At 46.8% G+C, this 13,802-nt stretch overlaps 1 protein-coding gene across 1 annotated transcript in view; it reads right to left on the bottom strand.

Moving 5' to 3' along the window:
• Positions 1-4,273: 4,273 nt before the first annotated feature.
• Positions 4,274-13,802, bottom strand: part of cacna1ab (calcium channel, voltage-dependent, P/Q type, alpha 1A subunit, b) — a 73,702-nt gene continuing 64,173 nt past the window's right edge. Inside the window, exons 47-49 of the mRNA XM_052084607.1 lie at positions 11,052-11,256; positions 10,692-10,924; positions 4,274-10,251 (exon numbers count right to left, since the gene is read on the bottom strand). Coding sequence (XP_051940567.1) covers positions 9,520-10,251; positions 10,692-10,924; positions 11,052-11,256 — 1,170 coding nt within the window. The 3' untranslated portion in view covers positions 4,274-9,519. The remainder of the gene's footprint in view (positions 10,252-10,691; positions 10,925-11,051; positions 11,257-13,802) is intronic.

Raw genomic sequence — 13,802 nt, forward strand, 5'->3', positions numbered from 1 at the left:
TAGCGCTCATAGATGCTACCCTGAGGGTGCCCCAAACAAATTATTTTCCAGGTTGAAACCAGTCATCATCGTGCTGAGAATGTTTTCTTGAAAAGGGCGCCTTGAAAAAGAAATTTGGACTCATGATCATCCACTGGAAATCAATCTTTGATGGGCAGATTTAGCTCAAGCAGTCAGAGGTGTAAACAGCGCAAACTATTTAGTTCAACCAATCAGAGGGCTGGAAAATGCCAATGTCACAAAGGCGCACAGAGGTGAATTTAAAATCAGATTGGATAAGAAAAGAAAAAAAAAAGAAGTAAACATGTATTTTTATGTTGCGTGTTTGTCAGAAGCAAGCAGATCATGTTTACATGGCAACACATTTGAAGCTGAAATCTGATTGGACGAAATCTATTCAGACACGTCTGGAAGCTGGGCAGACAAGAGACTGTGAAATGAATATACTAGATGGTTGGGCATGAATGAATACATTACTTTTGAGCACAATTAACTTCAGAATAGGAATCGGAAGGAAAACCATTTGATTTGTTCTTCGCCCAGATGTGCTGCGCATGCTAAGAGTGTCCTGTGATGCAGATGCCAAAAGCGCGCACACACATGCACACAGAGCGTCGCAGTGACGTCCAGCGGAGGCTTAAAAATAGAACAGCGGGATGGAAGGAAGCGGAAGTCGAGGCGGCTCCAAGATGTATGACTAAAGGAAACGAACCGGTGTGGAACATTCTGACCTGTGGAAAAACATATGACATCATCTTTCTGCTGAACCAAAAATCAATCCTGGATGTTGTTTGTATTACAAATAACAAAGATGCAGCTAAAATGCACACACAAAAAAGTGACTTGGTGGGATTGGGGGCATCTTCTCCCACTTTGCGGGGCGGCTGGGGGGGTTAGATACCCTCTTTGAAGATTGGCCATTTGATTTTATATTGCAGGATTTATTTCCCATTCAAATGTGTTTACTTGGACGTACTTCTTGTGTACATATTCTGCTCATTTTCAAATTAGAGTGGAGTCTCAAGTTACAAATGTAATTGGTTCCGTAATCCCGTTTGTAACCTGAAATGTCACAAGTCAAAGTAGTGCTTCCCATTGAAATGAATGGCAATGCAATTAATCAGTTCTAGCCAAGTCATATACACGTAGCCATCAGTGTGTTTTTTTAATGTATTTATTATTTACAAGCGTGTGGGTAAGAAGAGATAATGAAAGAAACAAAACAAAACATGCAATTTGACAAAGCATGCTATATGACAAAAAATGCTAACTATTTATTGCTCATTAACTTTACCTGGGGAGGGGGAAATGGGAGGACTGCAGCTTCTTCTTCTATATTCACATGGGAAATTCTGATTCAAGTATTAAAATTTAATTGAAAAAAAATTGTGGGAAACTTGAATCCACACTGAAAAAAAAATCTGATAGGCAGATTAAGCTCAAATAAAATCTGGATCCATTTATTGTACTTAAATAAAATATCTAGATCTAGATCATTTTATTTCCTGCAACCACTTGATGGCATCAAATTGAGTACATTTGAAACATTTTTCAGTGGTAGGAAACTTTTTTATGCTACTTTCTAATTTAAAAACAAATATGACGTGATGATGATGATTTTACATAAATTAAATGCTTTTCAGATCTCTTTGACAACACTATTCCCAAACTCAAAGGCTACGAGAGTTGTGATCTGTGATCAAGAAGGTGGAAGTGCAATTTCCATCAACAGATGCAAAATAAGCTTTTATTGTGAAGCACTAAACGAAAGTGGCCAGACCGGAAAAGCATCTTTCGGTTCGTCTCAAACGAACACCGAAAATAAATCAACTCGGTTCTGTTCGATGAGGAAGACTGCGCCGAGGGCCCCTGTTGATCATTTTTGTCTATATTTCTGGTGTACGTGAAGACCACTGCGAAGATTCACCGTTAACTCTTTCAGGGACGGCGGTGACTACAATGGACATTTTATCATGTTATCAGGTTACAGGGGGCGTGAAAGTAAAAATAGACATTCAGAAGTGGAGTTTCAATTATTATTATTGTAAGCTTATGTTACATTATTAATTAATTATTATCATTTTATGTCTGAGCGTCATATTATTTAATGTTAAGAATACCTAAATTACATTGTTTTTAATAATTGCTTAGACATGTTTTTATGTGGATCGGTTCTGATTGGCTGTTGAGGTAAGTGAAGCCGGAAGTGATTTTAGTTACGAGGAGTGCAGTATTCTTTTTTTTCTCCTTTCAAACAGATTCAATCTCTCCTTTTGCCTTTGTAAAGTAGAACCATCCATTAAAAACAACGAATCCCTCAACTTACATTATTATTACAATTTTTTGAAAGAAAATAAGCATTTTTTTTTTTCGAAAGGCGGCTTCTTATCCCGCGGTCCACTAACTCCGTTTTGCCTTTGTATCTCATTTGAGGTAGTGTAACCCATGAAGTGGATGGTGAGAGGACCGTCAGGAAGTGAGTCGTTTGCCTTGAGGGGGGGAGGAAGTATCACCATCAGTGCGTGTGTGCGAGTGTTGACTAACAATGAATGTGAACGGGCAACTGTGTGTGTGTTTGTGTGGCACACCGAGACAGGAAGTGATGCGCTGTTGCAACAGAATGTGTAGGAGGTATTTATTTTGGGCTGTGTGTGTGTGTGTGTGTTTGATGAGGTGGACGTCGAACAGAAAGATGTGAGAAGGAGGAGGAGGGGGGGGGGGGCTGCAGAGGGAAGAAGAAGAAACGCCAGTAAAACGTGACGGGGGAGGGAGGGGGCGAGACTGCGTCGGCGGGTGTAAAGTGTGCGTCTCGTCGCTTGGAACACGTCAGTGACGTAGCGTCGGACGCAGATGAGGAGGAGGAAGAAGATGAGGCGAATGATGCTGCAGTGTGAGGACGTTTTAGTTTTTGCGACCACACGATGCATCCTTTCCAACAGCTAATTTAACCACAACTACAACAGTTTCACAAAATAAAATTTCGGGCAAAAGAGTTGACTTTCTCTATATTGCTAGGTGGAGAAACTTCTTTTTTTTGTGGGTCTACTTATAAAAAATACATATTTTTTGAAGAGTGAAACTGGCTTTTTGGTGATTCTTTTTTCCCCCCTCTTTATCTTTTTGCCCCAAATTCAGGTAGAAGACGTGTACCTACAAAGGTCCACATTCTGTCTTGGCGGAGGTCTCCGAATTCTATTTTGCATAGATACACAAATGAGTTTTGTTTGAATTGAGTCGCGTTATCTGAGCACACCAAAAAGCAGGAGAGCAGAGGCGGGGCGGGTACAATGCATTCTCTCTGGTTTTATTCAGCCACGTGAGGAAGAATTGTGTTTGGAAATTACAAAATGCACTGCAGGTAGAAACAGCAGAGAAGATCCAGAAACTAAAGAGAAAAGATGGCGGGCAAGAAAAAAAAAACAGACAGAGAGAGACAAAGCCTGGGAGAAAAGAAGAAGAAGAAGAAGAAGATGGGATTTCTTCAGTCGGAAACAAAACATCACCGGATTCAAGTTCAAGCAGCTGCATACGCTTCAAATTTTGTTTATTGTTCAAGTGTTCTGGTTGTTTCCTCGCATTAAATAAAGATTCTTTGAACTCATCACCAATGTCTCTTTTTTTGTAGTCACTTTCTAATTTTTTTTTGAGGATTTTTGGGGTCAATTTTAAAAAATATTTTCAATGTTTTTTTTTAAATTTTAAAAATAGAAGGAATAAAGAAGCGCATTGCTTTTAAAAACATCTCTCTCTCTCTCTCTCAATATATATATACATACATACACACACACACATCGTATTTCTTTTTTTTTGCAATTCCTGAAGTTTACCCCACATAGTGGCATGCACGTTGCACATGCAAAAATCTGTAATTAATTAAGTAACGATTTTTATTTCGCTTCAAATTACCATGTATGCTTCATTTAGTCGTTTTGGAATCCCCAACTTGACGAGTGAGAGTTTCTATTTTGGCACTAGCTTGGGTTCTACCGAGTCCCAATAGTTGCCATGGTGGCTGGAATGGAAGGCAGGATGGATGGATGGATGCAAGTACTTTCTTGCCTTTGAACTTCAAACCTGAAATTCAGTCAACCGTAGCCCTATTTTTGTGTTGCTCTGGGTCAAACTGAGCAATTTTTGCATTTAAACACCCCATTAAAAAAAATCTGCCCTGCTGTTGTGGCGTGTGTCAAATTGACCCGTTTCAAATTCAAAGCTAACTCAATTTAAAAATCTATAAAGTCAAATGTTTTGTTTTTTTTTGGGGGCGGGGGGGGGGATAACATACATTTTAAGGGGTGGGGAGGTATAATTATTCATTCTCTCTAGTTTGTTTCAGAATTTACATGGCACACGAATCCTGACTGGAACCGGACCGGCCGCAAATACCTAAAATTTGCGTGTAATTGACGCTTATCAAAATGCTTTGCAAAAAAAATGTGTTTCATGAAAAACAATTTGTGGAGTCAATGACAAACGGCATGTAAAAAAAAAGCTACTCATGTTCAACTTCAGCCACGCGCGTCACTGCTAGCATGTTTTTTTTTTCATAAAAGAATTGCTTTCTCCTCTTTTTGCTCAGAAGCCGGTGTTTTTGTTGTCATCTTGTACTCGAACTCAAATGTAAATATCACAACAAAATCCTAAAAGAAACGAACTTGTAAGGTTTGTTTGTACGGCGAAACGTGGGACTCTTTTGAGGTGGGGTGAAATTCCTAATTTGCCATCGTGTCATCTTAAAATGAAAGCCTCGTTACATCACGGAGGGTAAAGACCACCACCGTGTGGCCTTGATGGGTACTGCACGCATGCGATTTTGTATTTATTTATTTGACGTTTGATGAGAGACAAGACGAGGACAGGCAGATGTCATTGATCTCCATTGACAAAATTTTATGCTTCAAAGTGTACATGAAAATTTACAGAGTCAACGTGGACAACGGAGAGGGGGGGGGGCGGGGGCGGGAGGTGAGTGGAGGACGGACACACGGAGACGCGCACACACACATACACTCGCGCAACCTTTGAAAGTGCGTCGTTTTTAAGGACCTATAATCACCATTAAAGGCCACAAACAGTAACTGCTTTCATGTTGGGCTATTTGGAGAGAAAAAAAACCCTAATTGAAACGAAAAACGGATTAAATTCACGAATACATCGATGATAACATTTATATTTATGACTAATAAAAAATACTTCAGTGCTTATATTTTTAAATTAATTGAAGATAACATAAAAAAATACTTTTCCCAATAACTAATAGACTAAATAAATAAAAATAAACTAGCTACGTCCTTTTGATAATACTGCAACGGTAAAAATGACTTAAGTACTTCAGTGCGCTTGCTAATAAACATTCTGCTTTTCGGTACTGTCTTCACTGCACCATCAGGAGGCTCTAAATTATTTTAATTTTTTTTCTACATATCTGTTCATTTCAAATAACATATCCATCACAGCAAACAGCTACTCAAATATTACTGTAACACACACACGCACGTGCACACACGTGATGATGATTAGGTAGGGCCTGACTGATCTGGATTTGTCGATAACGATGTCGAACTTGTCAAAACTCCGAGAACCGATTAATTGTCCGATTAATTTCCAATATATACAATGACTAAAATAAGGTATGAATCACAGGTGGAACAAATGACTGTTTGACAATACTTTTGTCATTTAGGATTGGTTAAAAATGACAAAAGGGTGAAAAATGGCAAAAATCGTCCAATAAGATGCAGATTTTTTTGGGGGGTTATTGGTCGTGGAAAAAATAAAAAGGTAAAAACCGTGACCAAATAAAATCAGCTGATTTTTGCCAATTAAAAAAAAAAAAAAAAAAAGCAAATGCCGATTAAATCGGCTGGACAATTAATCTGTCAGGCGCTCGTGCTGACATCATAGCATGAGGTGATATGGCGGCCCAGTGCCTTTGATGGAAAATTACTGCCAATTGCTGCCCTAATGCCCTTCTAAACACCCGCCGCCCCCCTTCCGTGCCCACTGGCCCCAATAACCCCGCCCTTCCCCAACACGCACACGCATGCACAAAGCTAGAGCTGGGGGGGGGGGAGACCGCCGCCCTGTGTGACTTGAGCTACATAAGCACGACTTTTGGCAGCACTCAAACTGTACAAGAAAACCCGCATGATGTTTTTGCAAAGAGCCCTTGAGTTACACGTTTGTCCGCACGCCGCCGACCCGCAAACGCCACACGCGTCAAACCCAACGCAACGCAACGAAGGAGGTGAGCTTGTCACACATCTTGGATCCATTGGCCGCCACAAAATCTGAACACTATAACTAGACGAGAACTTCAGCACAGTGTTACCTTGACTTTGAAAGAAAGCTTAAGTACACGGTCAGACAAAAAAAAAAGGTTCTGTCGAGGTTCCTTTTTTGGTTCTCCGAGGTGCCACTTCTTGTGACCTACCCAAAGTTGAACCTGGAGGTACAAACAAGTACTTTGAATGGTTATAAAAGGTACACAAATGGTCCAAACTGGCAAAGGAACAATGCCTTTATCTTTCTGTAACATATTGCACTTTCAACGAACTGTCAACGGTTCATCTGAATAAATAATAATAATCATCATAAAATTTTTTTGTTTGCCGCCCTTTGCTTTCCATCACAAGGTTGTTAATCATCCCCAGAGTTCATTGCATGCGTATCCTGAGGGGGACCAATAGGTATTGACTACTTGTATCACCTCTGCTGTGTTTCGAGACCAAATTTGAAGTAAGAGCAAGGGTTGAGATTTGCAGCGGGCATTCGGCGACCGACTTGCAAAATCGAGATACAAAGTTCGGACCTCAGTCACAGAACATGTTAAATTCTTAAGTCAAGGTTTCACTGTGCCACGTGTGCCCCTAAATGCCATCACAATTGAAAAGTTGCGGAAACCCCCCCCATCCCAAATAAAACAATCTCGTTTTCGATTTTAAAAAGTCAAAGTCATGTGTGGGCCCGGTGTTAGGACCACCGGCGGGACATTTAAGGCGTAGTGTTATTGATCTTAAGGGATATAACGGGCGGGAGGGGGGCCGGCCGGGAGGGCTCGGGTGGCAGATGACTCATGTGACTCGGGTACAGAAGGCACTGCGGCTCTGTCAGGGTCCAGGATTGCGGGGGAAGTAACTGCGGACAGGGTTCCAGGTTGTGCCCTTTAACTTCCTGCCAAATAGAGGCAAATATCTAGCAAGTATGTGCTCTACTTGGGGGCCAACACGTATCGTGCCGGGAAAGTGGGAGGCAACAGATGCAGGCTGAGGGGGGTCTCGCAGCAGATAAATGTGAAAGTGGGTGCCGACTGTCACCCGTTTGTTGGGCTTTTGTCAGGGATCCGGGTCTCGCGGTTCCTGCAGAAACCCGACGGACGCTCGTGAGGTCTGCATAGAGTCAAAAAGTCGTGGACTACGAGTTTCGGGGAGATCTGGGATTTGTAAGAGTGCAAGTCCAAGAGCGGCAACCGATTCAAAGAGCTAGTGAGAACTACGGCTACAGTTATACCTAAACTCGTTGTTGATCATCTAGTTCTAGAAGATTCTACCGAAAGCAGGACCAAAAGAAGGGCAACGGCTTCACACCATGTCCAGGATCCGTCTGAACGTGGCCGCAAAGGCTGTCGAAAACTGATGCCAGTTTTTGGCGCAGGGGGATTCGGCTGTGCTACAACCTCGCAATGGTTCCTGGTATCTAGTCCAGACCTGAGGGGAGGGCTCGGGCTGAGGAGGTCACTGTTGGTGCAGAGGGGACCGGAGGTGTCCTTACAGGGTGGAAGGGTCCAAAGCAAAGTCCTAAATCACCGACAACGCAACGAAAAAAAAGAGGGGCGCTCACCTCATCACCCAAAACCTTTTACAACCGTTTTTGTCCTAGGGTGTTGGTAGGACGAAGAACTAAATGAAGTCCCTGACACCCCCCCCCCACCCCCACACACGTCACTAAAATAAGAAGAAAATGCCAAGTCACAATGCCCCGAGAAATAAAGATCATCCGCTGACAGCGATGAATTCCGATTGTTGGCCTCACATTCTACCGAACGCAAAAAGTGCTGCAGCTCGGGTACTGGGGCGGATCGATTCCAGCGTTTTTTCCGCATAGCGACCAATGCTGATGATGGTACTTTTGACGGGTTGGCTAAATGACAGGGGAAGAATGTCAAGAGTGGCTCCGTGCAGTGCAGCCTTGGATTTTTTCTGTAATACGGTCCTTGGAAGACAAGGTTTGGACGGCCCCTGACTTCAAGGATGTAAACAAGATGGACTTGGGAGGGATAACAAAGAAGGTGACGACAACTCTACGGCAACGGCGCTAACAATCATCAACATCATTTTCATTCTGCATGGACATTTTTATCGAGACTATCATCATGAACGACACTAAATAACCGGCGCTCCAAGTTCACTTCCCCACTGCTCCCTTTTCTCTCTCTGTGAGCAAAGCCTCCAACATCCGAGAGCCATCCAACTAAACATCCGAGCACAAAGGCCGCTTTCCTTCCAGGTGCCGAGCGACCGTCACAGAGAGAAACAGTCGAAGAGAGAAGAGATTCTTTTCTTCTTTTTTTTTTTTTTGTGTCAACGTAAATGCAAAGTTTCTGTCAAGCCCCGCCCACCCCCCAAGGTCCCAAGAATGCGGGGTTCGGCTTCCTCCCTCATATGGGTTGAATCAATCATGCACACGTTTCCATCCCAAAAAAGGTCAAATCGAAGAATCGAGCTTCCAATGTCCAAGAAGAAGAACGAGAAGCAATCGAGAGAAGAAATACTGAAGAAATGAGTTGGTCCTTGCTTTACTCTTCTCCGCCCTGTCTGCCGCGTGATGTCACTTCCGCCCCACCCAATTACCAGACAGGAAGTGACATCATACCCACGCAAAGAGAGTTTATACAGCGAACAGTAAACAGAGATGATAAAACTCATCAAATATCATCCAGCGCTGGGATTGGCTGGTTTTTGCAGAAGAGGCGGAGCTTCCTGGTTCTGTCCTTGCGGGGGCGGGAGCGCTCAAGATCACGTGGTGTAAAAGTTTTGTTCTCGAGCGTGATTTTTCCTGTAGGCAAAGCTTGGCATGGAAAGGTCTGGTTGGGGCGAGGGAAAAGGGCCTGCCTGGCTTTTTAGGAACTCGTGTTCCTTATAAAAGGTGAGTGAAGCCCGCTTGGAGAGTTCCCAGAGTCACCTGAAGAAGAAGAAGAAGAAGGATTCAGCCAAAGGCAATGAGCAGTCCGGGTCTCAGAACCCCTGACGGTTCGTCAGGACCCCTGATTTGAAGTTTTCTGCCTGCAGCTCGGCATCCCAGCAGAGGATTCCGGGGAGCGCGGTCCCACCGTCCTGAGCCGTCTTGCGTTTCGTCAGACCGCTTGAAGCACCTTGCCCCACCCTGGTCTCTGCCCCGCACTCTTACTCACAGAGTTCCGGGGGTCTGAGTCCTCGGGCGGATGTCCGGACCCTCCGCCCCGCCCCGCCCCCATCAAGTTCGTAACGCCGGAGGTTGCCGTTCTCCGCCCTCATCCGGTTGCTAGCACCAGTCATCCTCATCTGTCTCGCTGTAAGGTTCATGCAAGCCTTTGCGGGGTCCGCGGGCATGAGGGGTCCGGTGGTGCGGGTGGGGTGCCCCGGGCGGCCCTCTTCGATGCGGAGAAGGCGAGGACGAGCGGTAACCGTTGGGCACCCGGCGTGGATGGGGGTGAGGGAGCGGCGGTGGTGGGGGCCCGTGGCGGGCAGTCCTGGGCGAGCGGGGGTGCGGGTGGCAATTGCCCGCGTGCGGGTGGGGGTTGCCGTGGGAGAGGCTTTGCTCATACGCCGGGGGCTCGTGGTGCCGCTTGTACTCGTAGTCGCGCTCGTAGAAGGACCCGTCCCCTTCCAGACCGTCCCCCGGCGGAGGTCCGCTCCAACGGCCTCGGTGCGGGGAGCGCGGCGAACCGTGAACAGGCGAGCGGGGGGACTGGTGCCTGGGGGATCGGGGCGACCCGTGCCTGGACGAGGAGCCCCCATGGTGGGGAGAGGCTTGACGGGACGGCGGCCGGTGGTGGTAGCCCCTGTCGTGGTCCGGCGGGGAGAAGTGCCGCGGGGACGGCGAGCGCAGGCGGCCCGGCCCGGGGTGGCCGTAGCCCGGCTTGCGGACGGCGGGGGAGTAGGTGACGTGGGGGCGGGGGACGGCGGGGGTCTGCGGCAGCTGGCGACGGCCTCTCCGCGGAGTGCTGGTCCCTGAAGTCGAGGGCACGGGGCTGCCGCTCACCGAACTACTGCCCTACAGCAAAAATGTAAACAAGGAAAATCACGACGGGAACAGAGACCAGAGTGGAGAGGGAGGAGGGAGCAAAGCGAGAACTAGATCTCGAGAAGTGGGGGTGCAATAACTTGGGGGAGAGAGCTCAATGCAAGACCACTGATCACCGCACCAATGTCAGCAATTCCATCCGTACGTCTATTTCCTCCAGCGCTTATCCTCTTTGGCAGGTGGGATGGAGCCTAACTCAGCTGACCTTCGGGCAGTCGACACCCCGGAGACGGTCACTGGTCAATTGCAGTGTACAGAGACCCCAGGGGTTCTCAAATTCCTTTCCTCACGGGGGAGAAATTGTGTGGCAAACCCGCGAGTCATACCAGCAGCGCATCCGTGTTAAGTTATTCGCTATCGATAAAAATGAAGAGCGCCACCCCCGGATAGGACCCAATCCTGCGACTCACCTGTCTGTGGCTTCGTCCGTCCGGGCCTTCGCTGGGTGAGCGTGACCAGTGACTGTCGTGCGAGTGTCGGTGGGCTAGTTCGTGCCGGTCGTAGCGCTCTTTGTCCACGGAACCGTGGTGATGGTGGTGGTGATGGTGGTGGCGCCGGTCCTTGGTCCTGCCGCGGTCCCGCTCACGCTCCTTGGGAGGCAGGTCGCCCGACTGCGTGGTGGTGCTCAGGTCTGTGCCCAGGCCTGTATGGGCAGTGGAAAGAAACGGTTCGTACAGACAACAAAAGCCACCGGAGACCCACATGGACTTCCATCTTTCTCGGGTCCGGGATGTCAAAGAGTGGACCAAAGGTTTTTGGTGGCAACTCACCCGTGTCTGCGTCGGTGTATCTGGTGAGGGATCGCTGCGAAGTCCGGTGGCTTCGGTCCCGGTGCCGGCGGCCCCCGCAGCCGTGCCGCCCCTCCTCGGACACCACCCTCTCGAGGGAGTAGTCGTCCAGCCTGACGCCTCGGCCCGAGCGCCCATGAACCAGGCTGGAGGTGGAGCGCCTCATGGGACCGGTGTCGCTGATGTTCTGAGAGACCCGGGACACGGTTGCCGATGAGGGAGAGGAGCACAGACAAACAGGAGATGAGATGCCGCCGGGAGTCTGGATCGTTGACCTTCTTCTATGTCCTTTTCCACTGAGCTGGTGCCAGTACTGGTTGGATACCAGGGCTCAGTTTGGTCAATCCTGAGCTATGGTGTGTCATATCACCCACATATGGTCCAGACACCGCGGTCTTGTTCCTAGGTCGTAAAATGGGCCACCAATGTATTGAGTAAACTGTTGCTGCTATTCTGATTCCAGTTTTGTCAGGTCCAGGTGATGAAAACATGAAAGAAGCCCAGCTCCAACTCAGCATGAAACCCCAGATCCATGCTTAGAACATCTAAAACCTTACCCGAGGCTTCAAACTAAAGAAATGTGAGGCTCAACTCTTGGTCTGAACGAACACTAAATCGGGATTCAAATAGCCGATGTTGAGATCTTTACCTAGCTTGAATGCCTAACTCCAAACCCAGGCTTTCAACCCTAATTTGAAATCTTAACCCAAGCTTCAACCCTTGATTTGGGGATCCTCAACCTTGGAATCATACCCACATTTTAAAACAAGCTCTCCTTTTGAAACCTGAACCCAAGCTTTGAGACCCTTATTTGAACACCTAACCCAGGATTAAATTTGAACCTATTCTAATTTTAATGGATGCTTGAAAGCCTTCGTCGAAACCCAAACCCGGGCTTGAAATCTTAAAACGCCAACCTTGGCGGAAAACACTCTTTCAAAACCTTACCCAGGCTTTCAACACACTAATTTGGAACCCCGAACCTCACATGGCGCCTTTTCTTGCTGCGAACCACAACTGGCACCAGATCAGGGCGAAAGGGTTCAGTGATCTGATGAACCAAACGGGCGTGTGCCAACCCGACCGGAAGAGTCGAGCATCGGCTGGTGCACCCATCCCGGCTGCGAAAAAAACATTTCACCGTAGCTCTTTGCAAATCAGAAACATCAGCCGGCAGTTGACCGTCAGCTATGAGCATTTGCCCAAATATGTAACAGTGACGTGGCTCATTGGTAGAGAGGTTGCTAACAGCCTCTGTTAGAGCCTGCGAGAGGACATACACGCGAAGCCCGTGTCTTCTCCGCTGCAAAGCGTACAAAGAGCCGCACAAGCAAAGCGGTTTGGCGGTCAGCGTGGGAAAGAGGCAAAAAAAGGAAAGCAGCACACAGGACTGGACGTCGCCTTTTCTATTGCGCACGGGACAGACACACCAAGGATCGGGTGGTAATGAGGCGGAAAAGTGAAGTGGGAAATGACGGCAGAAGAGAAAAGAATTTTAAAAAACGTATTTGTGCCCCGCGGCTGATATTTATTGAAAAAAAAAATCCCAAAAAGACTTAACAGAAATGAACACTTTACAACATGACTGTTGTAAAGTGAAATCAACGTGTCAACCCAAGGCCCGGGGGCTAGATCCGGCCCGCGACGTCTTTTTTTTGTGGCCCGCGAAAGAAAATGGTGCGTGTCAACTAGCACGATCCTTGCTAAAATCGAGAGTGAAATGTCAAATCATCACGTATTATCAATAACGCTGACGTTAAACAGTTTTGTTACCACGTTGACACTCACCCGAACAATAACGGATCAACGGATTCGCGAGAATACGTCACTCCAAAGTGGCATGTGACAGAAATGAGTTTGACACCCCCCGATATAGGCAAGAGTCAAATGCTCTGCCAGTCGTTGACATCTTTGCTCTTGGAAGCGTTACGGGGACCCCATAAGACACCATTGGAGTCATTATACGGTCTTTTTAATTCATCGGCTCATTCACTAGTTATCGGAAAATCGTTCTGCCAAATATCCGAACTCGCATCACGATCGTTTACGGCTATTGAGATGCCTGTCCTGAGAAATGTTCAATCGGTTCTAGAGGCATCTCGGGCGCACAAACGGATCGCCGCGAACGGTAGACGTCCCCTGATCGGAAAACATTCAATTGTTGAGTTTGGCGTGGAGCGTACCGGACCAATCGCGACAATCATGAGCCGAATGCTGCTTCACCTGGTCTTGAGACGAGGCTCGGGCATCGCAGCTCTGATGTGGCAGTCAAGGGAAACGGCGTGTAGATGTGTGAAATGGTGTGTGTGTGTTTGGGGGCAGGGGGCGGGGCTTCCATGGTGGATGAGAATGAGAGCGGAGAGAACCAAGTGAATTTCCGGTCTCTCAAAAAGTATTCGGGCCACAGATTGTGACGTTTTATACTTTATCAATAAAATATCACTTTTTTTTTTGTTCCTCTCAAGGACTGTATTATTGTCCATGTTCTAGCTTGCTGCGCTCCGTTGAATGTATCCTTTGTTATTTTGAATTCAATGTTCCGGAAAGATCTGCAGCCGTGGCGAAAGAAATAAAAATGCACTGGGGATCATTTTACGACCCGGCCCAACATGGTGCAGAAGCATTTAGCTGTTATGCTGCCGTGCAAAAAGAAATAAGATGCTAACAGAAGTGAAGTTAGCCACAAGTGTAAATGCTTTTAAATGCAGGTTAAAAATTAAGCCCCCCCCACCC

The sequence above is a fragment of the Hippocampus zosterae genome, chromosome 13 (assembly GCF_025434085.1).
Source record: "Hippocampus zosterae strain Florida chromosome 13, ASM2543408v3, whole genome shotgun sequence".
NCBI lineage: Eukaryota > Metazoa > Chordata > Actinopteri > Syngnathiformes > Syngnathidae > Hippocampus > Hippocampus zosterae.